Raw genomic sequence first — 19,515 nt, forward strand, 5'->3', positions numbered from 1 at the left:
AAGTTTAAAAAAAATTTGCCTATAGTAAAAATATTTAAATTATTAAATGACATCTTTGATTTATATGTTTTGCACTTTTATTTGAATATTTTATACTTTTTAGAGAACTGTCAAGTATGTTCAATGAAAACTTTTGAATGTATTAAAAGTGTCAGGGGGTTTTAAGGTAAATTGTCTTCTCAAGTAATCCACAGTAATTTTAGCACCAAAAACACCAAGAAATCTCATATTAGTCATGTAAAACAGCTAAATTATCAGTATGTAACATCAATTATCAATATGGTGTTTTATATTTTGGAAATGATTTCTCTGGTTTAGTCTCAGGAAAACCCATACATTGATTTGGGTCTCAGAGATTACAGTCTGGGTAAAACAAAAATTACCATGAAGACAGAATGGTGTGTATATTTGTTACCTTTCCTGACTTTTATATTAAACTTTTGATTTTGAGAGAAATGTAGGTTAGCAATTGGTTGTGAGAAATAATGCAGAGAGGTCTCAGGTACCCTTCATCTAGCCTCCCCTCTCCCCTATTTAGAAGGTTTGATATCGCAACTAGTGTGTTCACCCTGACACAAACCAACCTTATTCAGTTTTTCCACTTTACTTTGTGTTTGTGTGTGTGTGTGTGTGTGTGTGTGTGTATGTGTGTGTGTGTGTGCGTGTGTTTAGTTCTGTGTAATTCTGTCACATACTTAAGTCTGTGTATCCACAACCACAGTCAAGGTACAAAACTGCCCCAACATCACAGGATCCCTCAGCTGTCCTCTGGGAGTCACACCCACAAGTCCTGCCTCTTCCAAGATGGCATTTGTTAAAACAGTTGTAATGAAGAAAGGGGTGTCATTTGACAGTATTCTGTCCTAAACCACCATCACTAAAATGGGTCTGCGGTGAAGGAAATTGATTATTCTGAGTTTGGCGACAGCCTCCTCCATGTTGCTTTTACTATTTGAAGCATCAGCTGCAGAGCTCGCCCTTGGTGCTCTCAAGCAGACCTCATAGAAACGCATCTTGAGTGAGAGTTAAGTGGACACGAGTGTCTTAAAAGTTCCCTCCATGTATAGGGGAGAATGGATCCTATGCTAGAAACAGTAGAAGTTAGGTTTGATATCACAAAATTGAAGCAATGCCAAGTTCTGAAAGTAAAAATGGAAGTGGCTGTTCACAGGCTACCACATTTCAATGCCATAATGCCAAATAAAGTGAACACTTGGGACTTCTGGCAGCATAATCACCCCAACTAGTTTCTTGAGCTGTTCCTGTTAAATTCATTGTATACTATGAAAAAGATGAACAGAACACCAATAAGAAGCGAAGACCACGTTCTACCGACCATCACAAGCCTCCCTCCTGGTCTTCAGACATGTTTTGGGACTTGGGGTTTAGTGGAAATTCTCACGGGTATCACTCTTCTTACTTCATTTGAGTGAAGTTTAAGATTTCCACATCTAGGAATCCTTTCCTTTTGGAAAGGTATTTCAAAAGAATATATTATTTATATTTGAAATAAAAGAAGCACTAAGTGATTATTAAAGAATTTTGACCTTTTCCCTTCCCCTCAGACTTCAGGGAATGTGTTGATAACCTAGAAGTAAAACAAAAACAGAGCAAGCAGAAAACCTCCTGTGTGGTTGAATGAAAGCTGGTAGATTACCACCCCTCCCTCCAAAAAAAAAAAGTCAAACATAAAAGGATTTTTCAAAAATGACAAGTCAGGAAAACAAGTAAAGCTTTTTGAAAGTGTCAAAGAGAGAGAAATTCTTCTTAGACATGATTCAGGTTCACCTTCCTCTCCTGGGCTGTCTCAACTTAGAGGTTATCTAGAGTGGAGTATCCTTGGCATCACATGCCACAGGAACCTGAGGACATGTTGGATTCCATGGTACCAGCACCTAGGACCACATCGGTGCCCACACATGAAGCCGCTGCTGTGGCAGTTTTCCTGTGTTTGGTGGGTTTTCTGTGACCTTGGCCCTCTCCCGAGTCTCCACACCCATGCCACCTGTTGTTAATTCTAGACAGATGGTGTGTGTGCCTTATCAGAAAACACAGGAGTAGTCGACCATGCTGGAGTTTTCTGGGGTGGGACATTTTCAATTTTTGTAAGTGCAGTTATCTTCTTGGAAAATGAAGAATTAAATTTGCTATAATAAATGACTGCTCACTTCATCTTGCTTTCTATAAGCCTTTGTGTAGAGTAGGGGATGGCCTATGTTTTAGAGAAGAAGAACACTAGTGAGAGTATCAGGACAAATGAGTTTTGTGGTAATTATACTACTACTCACTTGATTTGAAATGGTTATCTAATAAGAGACTTGTAATATGAAACCACTGGACAGGAATTCTCTTTCCCTCTCTACCTTCCATTCATTTCTTTGCTTTTGTTTCATATTAAAAGCATACAGATTAATATAAAATCACCATTTCCATCTAGACTTAACCACTATTAAAATTTAGATTTATAAACTTCTCTTCTTTTTTCTATACCTAAGTGTAATGTTTTAAAACAAACTATTGATTCTCCTACTCTTTATTTTACATAAAAATCTCAGGTATATATTGCTCCTCTCTTTGCATAATTTTATTTCATAAAGATGCTGTATCCTTACAACTAGGAAAGGAATGGGGTCCAGGCATTACCTTAAGCCCTCTTGCATAATGGTGTGTTTTAAATGTGTTTTCTGTTGCTATGATGAAATAGCTGAAGCTGGGTAATTTATAAAGACTAGGAGTTTTTGACTTGTTGTTCTATAGGCCGTGAAGTTCAAGAACCTGGTACCAGCATCTGTTCTGCATCTGGTGAGGGCCTTCATCATGCATCATAATATGGTGGAGGTATCATATGGAAAGTCAGAAAGCCTGCTAGCTTGAATCTCTCTTTGCCTTCTTATAAAGCCCACTCTCATGACCTCACCTAGCCTAATTACCTCCTAAAAGGTCCACCTCCAAATGCCATTGACATAAAAATGTGGGAGTTAAACTCCCAACACATGAACTTTTGAGGGACACATTCAAACCATAGCAAAAAGGGACAGATATCTCATAAAACTGAATTTGGATTTAACTGTTTGGTTTTTTTAATTATTAAATACTCATATTTAAAGAAGTGAACAGGAAAAAAAAGTCTTAGGAAACTATTTCCTTCATTAAAATACAAAGCAAAGTTTGTAAGGTTTTAGCAGATTACATTTATGGTAAAAGAGTTCCCTAAATTAAGCACAGGACTACTGTGTCACACTGCCTGTGTTCAAACTATGACATTGTCCTCTAGTAGTGCTCAGTTACCTAATCTGTGAAATGGAGATAATAAAAGAATCTGCCTCATAGGGTTGTAAATCAAATAATGTTTGAAGTGCTTTTAACATGGTGCCTGCACCAAATATGTCCTAAGTAGTTGTTACTTAATCTTGTAGGAAGGGTCAGGTTAAAGGGGATATTGCAAGTTAAGTGACCATCTGTTTTCATTTTGTCCATTAAAATGGACTCAAGAATGATGGGAATACATAAGGCTCTGGAGGTCAACCAGGTTGGAAGTTGCAGTATGGTATTGCATTTGGTGAGTGCATGGTGCTAGAGAAAGATGAAAGTAATATCTTATTCATTCTTCCCCCAAGATTTAGGATTCATATTGAAGGCTAAAGGACTAACTTAGTCAAGACTAAGAGGACTATCATGACTAGCTTCCTTATGGTTCCACTGAGAAAAAGAAAAACATAACAATCAGAGTTTTGTGCTTCATGCCTTTAAGTGTAATGCAGTTTTTTTGGTGTGGGATAAAAATTTTAGATTTGTGAAACTCAAAAGAAAGTTGGGGGTGTATCCTGGAAGATACAAAGGAGAAAGAACTGGCATTTCAATTACCTACTGTGTGCCAGACATGAGATAGAATTTTCACATGTTTTCTTATTTCTCACTTAGCCTAATCCCCTATGAGGGGATGATGATGTCTAGGGAAGCAAATAAGAAAAAATGATCATAGAAGAGTAACCAGATGATGGCATGGAATAAAGAAAATAAAAAAAAAAAGTCTTATGAATGAGGACCCGGTCCACAGGGTCAGAAAGCACCTGTTTTTCTACCAAGGATATATTTTGTTTCATTTTGTCTCTGGTGCAGTCAGAGAGAATCCAGTCAAGATAGCAGCAGCAGCATGCGCACCACTGGATTCCCGCACTGTTACTGGCACTGGCAATCCAGTAGTGAGCAACCCCCTCGCTGTGCTGGGGCTTGCATTTCAGTAGTGAGAAAGAGACAATAATAAATAAGCAAGTGAATACATAATATGCCAGACAGTGACAAGTGTTATGGTGAAAATCCAGCAGGATTAGGAAAACAGAAATCCCTAGAGGGGCTGGTCAGGCACCCTTGCCTGATTAAACAGCACTTTAGTCAACACCTGGTAAAGTAGGGGGTGGATGATGTGGACATCTGGGGGAAGAGCTTCCATGCAGATGGAACAGAAAGTGTGAAGACCTGAGGTAGGAAAGCCCTTAGCAGGAAACCACCGAGGCTTTTTGAAAGGGAGAATGTAAAAGATGCCTCATTTTTGCAAAAGATCTCTGTAGGTACAGTGGTGATACAAGGGCAAGGACAGAAGCAGGGAGACCAGTGAGAAGGCTATTGTGACAATCCAGGCGAGAGATTGGCAGAGGACGAGTAAGTGGAAGATAATGTCAGAAGGCCTCGCTGCATTGTTTTAAATGAAAGGGTGCGTGTGGAAGCATCGTGGACAGCGCAGTTCTATTCAAATGGAAGCAGCTATGCTTACCGTCGGGTCTGTATGAGTCTTCTGCCCTTTCTCCCATTACTTCAGACCCCATCTGGATGACGTGGCCGTGCGGTTGCTCAGGCCCATTGAAATTAACAGCCACGCTCCCTGTAAGAGTCATTTCTTTCTGCATGTACCTGGGACCTTGCTTCTTGTCTCCTCATTGTTAGTTTTTTCCCAGCAAGCACCTGAGCATGTCGTGTATTTCCCTCTGCTGCTTCATGATCATGCTTGTGTTTTCCCCACAGTGTTTCCTTCTTTCCTTTCCCCTAGAGGGCCTGAGCTGCCTCTGTGCATGCTTAAAGCTTGCTCCATCCACCCATCTGTTTATATTTGCTTGTTTTTTCTCTCCTCCGTGATGGACTCTTCATGGGTTCCTCTGCTTAATAGTTTAAACTCCATGATAATGCTGTGTCTTTCCTCTCAGCCACCACAGTCTATTATTCCCCACCTGCTACAGGAAGAGCCCAGTGTCCCACAGAGTTAACTAAGCCCCTCTTGTCTGAACAAGCTTTGGAGGCCAAGTGTCCAAGTTTCTAATCTACCCCATCTTCCCCAGTTATAAATGTGATGATATTTTTAAGCAAGTCATGCTGAATAGAGCTTACCTTTTGTTCTATTTTTCTTTCAAAAGCCTCAGACATGATTTAATTGCCTCTTGCCTCAGGGGCAGGTAATTTCCATATCAGCGAGTATTCTTTGAGTATTGGTTCTGTGACCAGCGGTGTGCTGAGGACTGTGGAAGACCCCAAAGATATACCAGGCATGGTCCAAGGCTCAGGGATTTTTGTGATCACCATGGAGATGTACCACTCACATTTATTTATTATGCACTCCCTGCAACCAGGAATGGTGCTAGAAACTAGAAATATAACATGAATTTTAAAAAGAAAGGAAAATATTCTGATGGAGCTCATAGTCTAGCAAGGGAGAAAGACACATGTTAAAAATTATTTACAGTTCAATCAAATATGTACAAAATGCTCTGGGAAAACACAGGAGTGAAAGGGATTAGTTCTGCCTCGGGTAATTGTGGAAAGCTTCACAGAGATGGTGATATTTAAAATGGAGTTTAATAAATTAGTGTTAATTAAGCAGAGAATTAATAATAAAAGCTAATATTTATTGAGTTCTTATGAGGTTTCAAGCACTGCTATGTGCTTATAAATTAGCTTATGTAAGCCTCACAATAACCCTATGAGATACTTGTTTTATTTCTATTTTACTGATTAAGCAATTGACAAACAGAGAGGTTAAATAACTTGCCCCAGGTCACACAGTTAGGAAGATATCAAAGCCAAGATTTGCTTCCAAAATCTAACTCTAGAACCTGAACCATTAAGCAATTAAGCATCATGCTATGCTCTCACAGGGGTTGGGGGGCGGAGAAAAAGGTGACATTTCAAGCAAATCTGCATGTTAAGCATATGTTCAAACAATCTTGTAATAACATGCAGCCATAGGACCTTAAATCCATGCTCGGCCCCTGGATCAAGGAAACAGTGGTGTCAAAGTGGCAAACTCATTCTTTTGTTCACAGGAATTCATAGAACAGACAGAACTCGAAGCGATAATGAGGAATGTAACTCAGTTATCTTGATTAACCCTAACACAATATAAAAGAGCAAACCTGTGAAACCACTAAGAATTCCAGCTGGAGTATCAAGAGTGCTTGTTCCTAATGTCACAGGATAACTAGGGTCCTGGAGAACCAAAAGTCTTTGCACCATGCCATCCTGCTTCTCCTTGTTCCTTGGAATCTGAAAACTGGCCTCAGGAGCCCTCAGTCCTACCCCAGGAAAGATCACGGCCCAGGGCACAGCCTGGCATCCAGGCAGCTTCCTCCTTAACTCCTTCGCCTCTTGATTTCCATTTTATAATAACAGAGCATGTGTCATTCATGTTGCTTTGTTATGAAACTACGGAATCTGTGAAGGAAACAGAAAGAAAAAGATTCTGAGGAAAGAAAAGGTACTAGAACCAGTGCCAGAAAGCTGAAGGGGAAGAACAAGATAAAAGAGGAAAACAAGAGCTAGCCTCCTGCAATGGGGGTAAAGGTTTCCTTCTGCTGAAGACATATTCCACAGGTACACCTGTACTAGAGAAAAGAAAGCAGCGAGTGCCTCCTTCAGGAAGGACTAGCGTCCCCTCACTGAAGACAACTGAAGTGACAGTGGGCACATTTGGCCCAGCTAAATGAGAAATATGCTTTATTCCCAGGCAGTGTATAACAGAGACTTGAGAGTCTGCCAAGACTTATAAAGTCCCCCAAATGCTTCCCACTTCTGTTGATATATATGAGAATGAATTCTCAATCTCTTTATGAAGCCAAGGATGTATCTCTAACGTCTTTGAATTTCTGGGTAGGAAAATGAATGGTTTAGGGGCACTAGTGATGTTTTCATCTCTTCTTCCTGCTGCTTCTCGTAAGAGATGGACTGCATCTCATAAGACTGGCAAGACAGTGTTGGCAGGAGACCAGTCAGCCTGATCGAGTGGTTTATTATTTCAATTGAATTGTGAAAGGAAGGAGAAAAGTACTCAGATAAAACTGTAAGACCATATTAGATACTATGGAGCATAAAGGGGATGGTGTGGAAAGAAAAATAGTGGCAGACTTGCCCAGCAATTTTCAGAAGATACCAGAGAAATGGGCTGGGGCCAGTATTAATATTCTCAGTTGTCTGTATACCAACAAATAGCAGATGAAAATTTACCAAACTGAACTTTAAAAATGTAACAGAATTTGGTCAAAATAATCTGTTAAATCTTTGGGAGATTTGTTGAGATGTAATTGGCAATGGAAAGGTATATGTTACTTAGAATAAATAGGTCTAATGGAAGGGGCTGGGAAGCAGGGAAAGGTATATGTCAAAAAGATGAACACAGGCATGGAAATGTCCAAACCTGGGAGTGAAGTATGGAGGAAGCAGCTGCAGGAGAGTGAAATGAAAGAAAAACAGAAATGTTGTCCTGGGACTACAACAGAGACCTCATAACCAGGTGGTTAATATGGACAGGCAAGATAGAGGAACCACATAAGACTTTAGAGACTTCTGATGCGAATTCAACTCCACTGAAAGTAAAACATCTGAAAAATTATTGAATCACCTTCTTGGAAATTTATTCTCACAAAAGAGAGGACTAGCTTCATTGGCTTATTTCTGGCTCCTTACAGAAATCTGAAGGAGAGTAACCATTCCTGTTAACTTAAAGTTTATCAAACCAAGGAAAGGAAGTCTGCACTTACATATACAAGTGTCCCTCATGTAGAAAATCTAATTTCTGGAACTTCAGTTTTAGAAGTTCACAAGCCCACAGTCAACAACTCTAATCTGAAGATGGCTCCAGACGAAGGAGAAGATGTCCATTAAAATTTGATGACATACTCACTTTTGCCCAAAGGGTAAGAAAAACACAAAACATTTGGATAACCCAGTGCTGGATGGTCATGCAAAAAGAGACATCACATTACCAAACATGAATACAAAAGCATAGCCTTGAGATTTAAGATGGGACAGAAGTGCTAAAGTTTCAAGTGAATTGAGTTTGGAGGAAATACGATGAAAAATAGAAATTTATTTTTGTCTATTAAGAGAAAAAAATACACCCACTACTTACAGCAGATGCTATATTGTTAAATTACAATTAGAGAGAAGGACTTTTCCATTCCTATTATCTTCACCAGCATCCTTGTACAGAATGTTCTTAGAACTGAAAAGGGTCAGGGAAAGCGTATTTGAGAGTTAGAGCCAAAGATAGACACAGATATCATAAAAATACACTTAGCTTCATTAAATCAATTTAAACCCAAAGCTCTGGAGCTTGCTATTTTGAAGCCTGGGCCCACCCCACACAGAAAGAATGTCAGGGTCAAGGCCAGGATCTGCACTGAAACGTCACTCTCACTAATGCTCCCACACGTCCCACACTCTCTCCCCACGTTTACTTGCTTCTGACCTATTTCTTGGCCAAACTTCTACTTCATTTTCTGGAGCATAGTCTGCCTCTGTCCTCTTATCTCAGTATTTTCAGCTGAATCTTGTTACCAGCTTTCTGAATGCAGAGTCCACACCTCCTTTTCTAAGTATGCAGCCCCTTCCCTGTCTCCTCACTCAAAGGCATGAGGTGGGATATCAAGAATGAGTTTTGGGCTGTGTTTTTGAAAGTCTTTGTGTGTGCAATTACAGTGCCACACTGCTGAAAAATAAATGTTGCTCCAGGATTTTTAAAAAGCAAAAGTTGGATGTGGTAGGGATGATGGTAGTGAAGAAAAGATATGAATACATCAGGAAGCTTGAGACTTAATCCCAAAAGAATTCTACAAAGATCATTAAACTTTTGACTTCAGAGAATTAATAAAGGAAGAAGTTATTAAGAATCAGCATAAATACTGTGAGAGTAAATTCAGTAAGATATGTAAATTGTCTTATTTCCTATTTGGATAGGTTTATTAGGCAAGGAGTGAACATGGTATAAAAAGAGAACATGTGACATTTATAATGGTAAAGATAAAGAAATGGTTATGTAATTCAACAGCAAATAGTTTACTTTTTGCTGTTTTCAATTTTTTAAATATTTCATTTTTTTTGAGACAAGTGTCTCAGCAAGTTACCCAAGCTGACCCTGATCTTGTGATCCTTCCCTCTCAGCCTCTGAATGAAGGTGGGGGCCACCGTGCCCAGCTATACATCCAAATAATTTAAATAGTAGATTCCTTTAGGTTAGAAGTTACAGTGATTGCCCACAATATGCTATCCTTGATCCTGGCCCTCAAAGAGTACATGTTTATGGGAATTATATAAAGTATGCTAATCAAATGTGAAGACTTGAAGCTAGAAAGAACAGTTAACATGCCAAGTAACAATCACCATTTAAAAATACTTCAACTATTTTTTAAAAAGGTCAAAAATTAATACATTTATATAAGTCCTAATGCAGAAAACATGAAACATCAGGAATGGGATCAAGACCTTCTAGTTCTTCACTCTTTGGTCCTAAACATTTTATCAAGCAGAAATACTGACTGATTCACAGTAAAAAAAAAAAAAAAAAAAAATTATTTGAATATCCTGAACAAAGAATTAATTGAAAGAAATGATTCTGAAATTCCATTTGCCTTTATAATGCTAACTCTATGAACACCTGTATTCAAATCATACATCTATAATTTCAAGTATTTAGCATTACTTTCTCCTTGCACACATCCACACCTAAAAAGTTTCATTCATCAGGAAAGGCTACAACAGACTGCGAAACCTTTGTGTATCCACACCCTCTATGGAATAATGAGTATAGGCTCCCTAATCTCTACGGACATGTATCCAAGAGGGACTCTAGTAGCCATGTATGCTCTCCTGATTGTATGGATTTTTCTGCAAGCTCCAAATTCCAAGACATATACTCAAGGGTACCATAAGCTGGCAGTATACCAGGAGGCTTTGGGATTTAAACAATGTCTACATTTTCAGCCAAATAAAATGATAATTCATTTTCTTTCATACTACTTCCTAAAATGACTTAAAATAGTTGTCACTATTTTATCCACTTTCAGATTAAATAAATAAATACATTTTTCTGAAAAAACTATAAAAATGAGAAATGAATTTTTAATAGCATGTGCTAATAATTTCTAAAGACCTTGTATCACTTGGTTTCACATTAAATAATGTTGTTTTTAAATTACAGCAGCAAATCTGCAATATAGAATAAAAGGCATGTTTAATGTGCACAGAATCTGGACTTGATTCTTACAATAAGATTTCATAGGTATATATGTTGTTTATTTTTTAAAAAACTCTAAAGCTTGATGACTGTCCAGGAGTTTCCTGATAATTCATCTTTTGAATATTTACTTGTGATTTCGATCATCAAGATATGATTCAATAAAACAACTGTTTTGACTGATTTATTTACTTGATTGAAAAATATATTTTCTATCACATACAGAGTCTTTTACAGTGATAGCAACCTCATACATTTGCTATCTTAAAATATCTTTAGAAAATATTAAATGTTTAGATTTCTTAACTCTCTTGTATGTGAAAATTTCATATAAATATAAATGTTCAATAAAAAATACTACCCCACCTATGTGCCTAATGTTATTCTCTATGTTAGCACATAGATATACAAAAGATAAATTTATTTCAACAAATATTTGAGTAGCCATCACATTTCAATCATCTACAAGAGCAAGATAAACCACTTAATACAAAGATAAAGCCCACTAAAAGATTGCAACTCAGGAAGCTAGCTTTAGAAAATCTATAACATGAACACTTGCTAAATGGAGAATAACAAAACGAGTTACCTAGCGGAATGCTTATGATCATGGTGTTCGAAGTCAGGCAGCACTAGTCTGAATCCCTGCTTTATCATTTACTTAATTTTATATCTTAAATCACAGTCATCTCATCCTCCATAAAATGCATGAGCTTTAACTGAGAAAATGTTTAGAAATTAAGGCACTGGACTGAAATACAGTAAAGATTCAAAAGTTGTCTATTATTAACTTCACATAATAAAATATCATTGAACATTAGGAAAAAAGAGAAGAAGAAAGGGTGGAAGAGAGGGAGAGACAGAAAAACAGCAAAAGAAAGAGAGAAAAGGAAATAGCAAAGTAGGTAAGTGATGGGGAAGGGAGAGGGAGAAGAAGGAAAGGAAAGAGAAGATGAGAAAAGAGAAAAAGGGAGAGGAAGAGAGATCACATGTTGACACTTAGGAAAAGAGAAGGAAGAACTGAGGAAATTCTCATGAGATGGTGACAATTGAAGTATATTTCTGTTTCAGTCAGCTTTTATCACTGTGACCAAATGACCCACAGGATAACTGGGAGGAAGAAAAGTTTATTTTCTCTCATTGTTTCAGTCCACAGTGAGCTGACTCCATAGCTCTGGACCCAAGGTGAGGTATAACATGGTGGAAGGGTACAGCAGAGGAAAGCAGCTCAGAACATGGCAAACAGGAAGCAGAGAAAGCTCCACTCACAGGGACAAAATATAAACCCCAAGTCTTGCCCTTAGTGACTTACTTCCTCCAGCCACATGCTACCTCTCTACAGTTACCCCCAGTTAACCCGTCAGTGGATTAATCCACTGGTTGGGCCACAACTGTCATAAGTTAATCATTTCACTTCTGAACATTCTTGCATTGTCTCCCACATGAGCTTTGGGGAGACACTTCTAAACCATGATTCTTTGAAATACATATGGGATTTTTCAAACTGGAGATAAGAAGAAAAGGTACTTTGGCAAGAGGATTCCACATAAAATTAGATGAGTCAGATGTTCCCCAGATGCATCTAGTGCAGCTGAAGTGAATGGTGTTTGGAAGTGAGAAATTACACAGAAAAAAAACAACTTGATAGGAATCCTAAAATGCCAGCCTGGTAAGCCTGGACTTAATTCAGCAAATGTTTGAGCAGGATAGTGAGAAAATTCATGTGTCCCTTTACAACCATGGTTAAGATGGCAGCATTGTATACGGAGGAGTGAGAAAGGAAGAATATGAGGAAGACAATTACCAGGAAGGCTCTTATAACTCCTTTAGAAATGACTGAAAGTTACTGAATAATGTTTAAAGATGGTAGTAAACAAAGAAAGAGAATTTAAAAGATATTGCAGATCCAGAACTCCCAGGGTATGACAACAAAGGAGATATTGGAGGGGAGAAATTTAAGTAAAATATAATTGAAATTCTAAGCTTCTCCATGACTGGAAAATTTCTAATGGTGTTCCCAAAACAAGGATATCTGTAGGAAGATCCATTTTTACATTCCTAATGATAGGTAGGTTCAGTGAGTGGTGAATCTGCAACTACCAGTGTTTAGAGGGGAGACTCATCATGTAGCTGACAAATGTGGACCTTGAGTTTGTGAGAACAATTCAGGACAGTCATATTGACTCAGACATCAAGTGCCCACCTACAAACAGACTGCAGTATAGTTGGAATGGCAACTTCAACACACTGAAAAGAAAATAGGCAAGACAATATTGAAACTTTTCCTATCCTCTTACAGCTTGAGAGTACACAAATGAACTGTATAAATAATGTAAACTTGGTCTCAGTTCGAAAGCTCATGGTAATGAGCATATTGTCATTTAGAGCTCAAGTAGAAAATAAAGTAAAGAAGGGTAACCAAGGTCGTAAAAAGAAGTGCAGAAAGAAAAATACCAAAGAGAATATAGAACGATGGCTTTAAGTAAGAGTCAAAATCTCCTCCAGCATGGACCTTGAATTCAAACAAAAGATTCTTATTTTAAAAGTTAAAACACAAAAGCAGAAAATCTTGACAGCATACTAATTTGACAAACATTGTTACATTCTTCTGTTTTGTTTTGTGAAACGAAGTGTTTCTTATTGTTGATGAAACATCCTCTGTGCTTCACATATTAAGCATACTTCCAATTAATATGGAGAACAAAGCAATGTGTAACTGCATGAAAGATCTTCAGCAATGAATGAAGAAACATTAGTTCTTTAAAGTAAAAGAACATTTAATTTAACTATTGGATCAACCTAATGAATTAGCATAAGTTATAATTTTTAAATAATACAATATATTCTAACACGACAGGTGAGTGTGCTCTCAAAGCATTTTTCTAAATGAAAATCTAGAATTCAAATACAGGGATATAAACATATAGGATTTGGATTTTTATTCCCCACATTTCTAGAAGTCTAAAGTTTTCTAGTGTAAGTATATTACCTTTTAACATCTTGTGTTACTTTTGAAATCTTTTGGCATCCAAACCTGAGACAAAGTAAGCACCAACAACATGAAAGGATATCATTTCCCCTTCCTGCTTTCTGAAATTCTGTTTTAGGATATCCAGTAGAAAACATATTGAATGTAGTCAATTGTATTTCATTTCTAAAGTTGATGTGCATATTGCCCATCTATCAGAAATATGTAAGCCACAATTATGGAAAATTCATCTAAGAACTATAATATCTAATGTGTTCTTTTGCAACATTATTTTAAAATGTGGAAATTTGTACTTATATTAGTTATTACATGGAAATGTTTTAAAACAAGTGATTAGAAATCCGGTGTCTGTGTTATAGGAGGTAATCGGAAGAGCACTGCAGTACCTTGGAGCATACAGTGAACTGAGCATCACAGAGCAGGTCGTGGCTATGATCGATGAAGAAATGTGTATCAACTGTGGTAAATGCTACATGACCTGTAATGACTCGGGCTACCAGGTAAGAAACCTGCTGGAATAAGATGCTGTGAGACATGTTTTTTCTGGATTTTTATTTTTAGTTTTTTTAGGAAGTGGGAGTGGAAGTGGGGGAGAAAAGCATTTTTTGTTGCTAAGTGTGCAGGACAAACCAGATGTGCCAAGTCTTGCTCCTCTGCAGAGGCACATCTTTCTGTCCTTGTAGCATGTTTTTTTTTTTTTAAAGAAAAATTATAACATATTAATTATGCCATTCTCTAGTGCACAGTATTATTTTAATATCATTTCATCATTCATAAAATTGGAGGGAGAAAACCAGCTGAAAAGAAACTCACACAAAATGATAGACATGAGTAAAGCAAATGCTTTGATACTAAGAGAAGGCAGAACCTTCATTCATTGCCGTTATCCTGAAAGGGTTTGATTCCTTCTGCCTAAAGAGAATTCTCTTCCACTCTATGCTGATTGCATTTACACTACAGTAAAAAAGGAAAAGCCCTTTTCAACAAGTATTTTTCAAGGTTTGTCCCAGGAATTCTTTGTTGCTGGTGAAGCCCACAAGATGTAATCTTTACCACATCAAGTGAGCCATGGTTACTTTCCAGGTCCTTATTCCTCAGCTCAGAGTCTACCATAGTACCAAAAAAAAAAAAAAAAAAAAAAAAAAAAAAAAAAAAAGGAAAGGAAAGAAAACAAACAAATGAACTGGGGATTCAGCTTCTTTGGGGTAGGTTGTCCTCTTGAAAACACATCCTATAAACTTCTTAACTTTTAATTTGCCTCTTCATTTATCTCCTATGCATTTATAAACTGCTGTTTTTAACAGAGCATGACACAACAATGATCTTGAACTAGTTGAATTTTAGAAATGAATACAAAAATTACTGTAACAGTACCTTTAAATAAAAGTTTTTTTCTTCAAGGACCTGATATATTGTGAAAGTGAAAGAATGTTTTTAATATGTGGAGTTTGGAGAAAGCAAATTTTAAAATTTGCTAAAAACTACTGACCTACTAAAATTGGTAAAACCTGTTGAATGATATTATTTTTAGTAGTTTTTTAAGATATACAGAAGCATAATAAAATAAAATAAGATTTTTTTAAGAAATGATGGATGGAATTTTCTAGATAAATAATAAAATGTCCTATCTTTAAAAAGTAAGTATAAAGTCCTAGAACTATCATAGCATCATGGTAGTAATACCTTAAATTTTAGCATATAACTCCTACCTTGGAATTCTAGCCTTAAACAACTTTAGTATTAAGAGTCCTGTTAATGAAGAAAAGACCGCAATTATATGTCAGAAAAAATTTGGAAAGTGCTTCTTTCACTCTTTTTTCTCAAAAGATTTAAAAATAGAAAATTTAAACTTTGGTTGAATGTAAAGTTGAATATAAAATTAAAACTTCAGTTGATATGAAGTTTTCCATTTTTTGCAACTTTTCAAAGTATAAGACTTTCTAGCATAAGTTTTATCATTTTCGTCAATTACATCATGGAATTGCTGCTTATAAAATGGGAATGCATAAGGAAAATAAATCACTTTTACTCATCTAATCAGCAATCTGAAATGTTTTACAAAGCTCAACAACAACTTATGTGAACAAATTTTCTTATGGTTTGTTATAGCTATAGTTACTGTTCAAATATAATATTATCACTCCCTTAAGAATCAAACCTATTATATATTAAACAAAGATCATGATTTACAGTGGAAATAGGAAAAAAATTATGGTTACATGTAACATCATTCGAGTGTGAATTTTTTAAGCAGCACTAACAACAACAACAAAATATTGCAGTTGGCTTTCCATAGCCACAGGCTCCACATCCATGGCTCAACAAGCCTCATATCAAAAGTATTCAGGAGAAAAATTGCATCTGTGCTAAACATGTACAGACTTTTTTTCCTCATCAATATTCTCTAAAGAATACAGTAACAATGAGGTACATAGTATTTACATTGTATTAGATACTACAGTGATGTAGAAATGATTTAAAATATATGGGAGGAATATGTGTAGGTTATATGCAAATGCTATGCCACTTTATATAAGGAACTTGAACAGACACAGATATTGGTATTCACAGGGGGTCCTGGAATCAATCCCCAATGAATACCAAGAGATGAGTATGTGTATTAGATGAATTATAACACAAATATGAGACAGGAAGAAAAATCACAATCACAGAATTATTTGAAATATATAAGAATTATTTGAAAATATATAAGAAAATTATAAGAAAAAATTATAAGAAAATATTTAAGATTTGCAGACCAGGTCTTAAAGGGTAAGTGAGGCAGGGACTCCTACAGTCCCACATAATTACCATCAGCCCCTACCTAGTCACTCCAAGTTGGTACACAGTCTGAGTGAAAACACTGTATTTGTTCTTCAAGTGAGACTGCATATCAGTTCCCTAATTCCTCTCTGCTCCTGCCACCTGCCCCACACAGCTGCCCTGAAGTACTTCCTGGGTAGAAACTTGTGCCTTCCCGTGAGGACTCCCATATTGCTCCCACTGTTGAAATTTCCAACAGGCAAATCATTATAACCTACAAAAACTCTCAAACCTCATTTCACACTAGGTATTTTTATTATTTATCCTAGACTGAAAGAAAAATCAAGAAGTTATCATTAGTTCTCATGACTGAGGACTGTCAGGGCCAGGGTGGGACACCAGCAATCCTGGCAATGGGACACCACTTGTCTGGCTCTCCATTCAATGATTTGTCCCCTTGATGGTGGGACAATGCCTAGAAGTAGCTTGGAAATCCTCAAAATGCAAAGCTAATGTGTGTGTGTGTGTATTATTTATTTATTTTTATTTTTTATTTGTTCTAATTGGTTCCACATGACAGTAGAATGCATTTTGATACATTGTATACAAATGGAGCATCACTTCTCATTCCTCTGACTGTACATGGTGCTGAGTCACACCAGTAACTTAATCATACATGCATATAGGGTAGTAATGTCTGTCTCATTCTACCGTCTTTCCCATCCCCACTGCCCCACCCCTCAAAGCTAATTTTTTTCTACTGCTTTCTTCTAAGAACTACATGCACTATTTGAAATTCAAACAGTTGCATTCTTGACCCCACCTGACAGTAACACCTTGCACTGTCAAGAACGAGAGTGTGAGGAGGAAAAGGAGAATGTGTGAAAACACCCCAACATCCTCAGGTGGAAGATGCCCCATCCTGGTTGGATGGGCAAGACCGGAGCTCTGCTCAGAACAAAGAAAACTGGAGAGATACTGTGCTCTGAAATATTCCCTCACACAGGAAAGGAAAATAACCTCTAAGGAATTTTGAACATTCTGTTTCTAATTTAAAAGGATTTTGTTTCTCTCTCTTTTTCCCTCCTCTGTCAGTTCAGCTGTTGCTATAGTTGCACTACAGTGGTGCTGGCCGTGCTTGTCTCTGAGTACAGCTCCATTGCAGTGGAGAAAAATGTTGATGATAAGATGGGGGTGTTCTTGACCCTGGTGGGCAGTGGCATTAATACTCTTTACTTCTGTTTACAGGCTATACAGTTTGATCCGGAAACCCACCTGCCCACGGTTACTGACAAGTGTACAGGCTGCACTCTCTGTCTCAGTGTCTGCCCTATTATCGACTGCATCAAAATGGTTTCCAGGACAACACCTTATGAACCACAGAGAGGCTTACCCTTAGCTGTGAAGCCGGTGTGTTAAGGCGATTTGCAAGATAGTTGCTGTGAACTTCTATGTCACCTACATATGCTTATCTTTTAAAATTGTGATCATTGCGTTCAGTTCTTTCCAAATTAAAATATATATACAACTTCTAACTGAATTTCTAAATTTAAAAATGTCTAATGCCAGTGACCAATTAAGGGTCATAAAATAGAATAATTCTTTTCTGAGGATAGCTGTTAAATAACTGTGTAGCAGTTAATTGGATGTTCACTGTCAGTTGTCTATTGTGAAAAATTAACTTTTTCATGGCAATTACTGTGATAATTTCCAAATAGCCCTGCGCTGCGCTCCATCTTTGATTTCTAATTGTAAGAGAAATTAAGTATTCTGGAACAAAATACACTTTAACATGCAAGAAAATGTTTCCAATGAAACATTTTTATAATTAAAAATTACCTTTCATTTTTAGTACTGTTTCTCAGAAAATGTAATTAGCACCACAGAGTACAAATGAAGAAAGTCAAATAATTATTTACATGGCAGGAAAAGAAAGTCTAAAAGAGGGTTTATAGAACTTTATGAAGGACCCCTTGCTGACATAGCTTCTTTGCTAGGTACTGAAAGTGAGAATATTTACCACTCACGCCTAAGACAGGTGTCCAAACTGCTCACCAGTGGACCACATGACATTCTTCTTTAAATAGTTAAACTACGTTCCTAATGAAATAAGATGTTAGAATGGCGCTCTGGTTAATGCCACCCTTTTGCCGTGCACAGATCTGCTCTGTCTGCTTTTAATAGTAACCTTCATGATTATAGCAATTAATGTTCAAACAAAGCCCAAACTACACAGGGCTAAATCATTTACTTCATTATTCAAGAATGAAAAATATAGTATTGATAATGTACATGTAATGCGTGAAACCAGTTTGACAACTATTTTACCATTTTTGTTTAATTTCAAGTCATAGAATAAAATAAAAAATTTTATTTTCTGATATTAATAAATAATATTTTTCTATTTCTCTATTTTCATACTCAATAAATAGCATGACATAAATTCACTATCTCTTCTTTATGGCATATTTTACTATGAATTTATAAGTAGTAAATCAGAAAGTAACAATCTTGGCATATTTTAATGGCAAATGCAAGATCTAAAAATCTGTATGATTGAATAATATCAAATAAAATTTTATAAAGTATTTTAGACGTGGTCTTTTGTTGCCTCTTGTGCTAATGCAACTTCATGTCAACCCTTTAGATTTTGAGATGGAGCAGGTTTGGGTTAGTTCTACACTGAATTTCATCCAAATGTACGTATAAGGCCAGTTCAAATCTAATAAGGGTGGTGAAGAATAGCTCTTCAAATGTGTCATTCCCTGTCCTTCTTACCCTCTTTCTCTAATGAATTCAGTTCTACTGTGCCCAAATGCATCCTTCAGAAGGAGCAAAGTTAGGTACTACCATTTTTCCCAAATGAATGAGGACATGATTATAAAGTCTAAGTAACCTGTTCCAAGTTAAAATACTAAATTAGTTATATTTCTAGATGCCCTTGCTTATGTTTACTATACCACCAGCCTTTCCCCTTTTCTTTATCCAGTCATTGTTTATTAAACAAACGATGATCAAATAACTACCATGTACCAAGCACTCCACTAGGGTCCAGGGTATGAATGCTCCCTGTCTTAGTCCATTTGAGCTGGTATCCAAAATCATAAACTGAATGTCTTATAAACAATAGCGGGGTTTTTTTTTTTTTTTTTTGTCACTATTCTGGAGGCTGAGGAAGTCCAAGATTGACTCACTGGCAGATATAATATCTGTTAAGGGATAGCCTTCTGGTTCATAAATGTTATCTTCTCATTGTGTCCTCACCTGG

General features: G+C 36.8%; 1 protein-coding gene across 1 annotated transcript in view; it reads left to right on the top strand.

Moving 5' to 3' along the window:
* Window positions 1-18,797, top strand: part of Dpyd (dihydropyrimidine dehydrogenase) — an 810,982-nt gene extending 792,185 nt beyond the window's left edge. The window contains 2 exon segments of the mRNA XM_047549961.1: window positions 13,844-13,984; window positions 17,496-18,797. Of these exon segments, the coding sequence (XP_047405917.1) occupies window positions 13,844-13,984; window positions 17,496-17,666 (312 nt within the window). The 3' untranslated portion in view covers window positions 17,667-18,797.
* The last annotated feature ends 718 nt before the right edge of the window (window positions 18,798-19,515 follow it).

Source organism: Sciurus carolinensis, chromosome 1, assembly GCF_902686445.1.
Source record: "Sciurus carolinensis chromosome 1, mSciCar1.2, whole genome shotgun sequence".
In the NCBI taxonomy this organism is placed as follows: domain Eukaryota; kingdom Metazoa; phylum Chordata; class Mammalia; order Rodentia; family Sciuridae; genus Sciurus; species Sciurus carolinensis.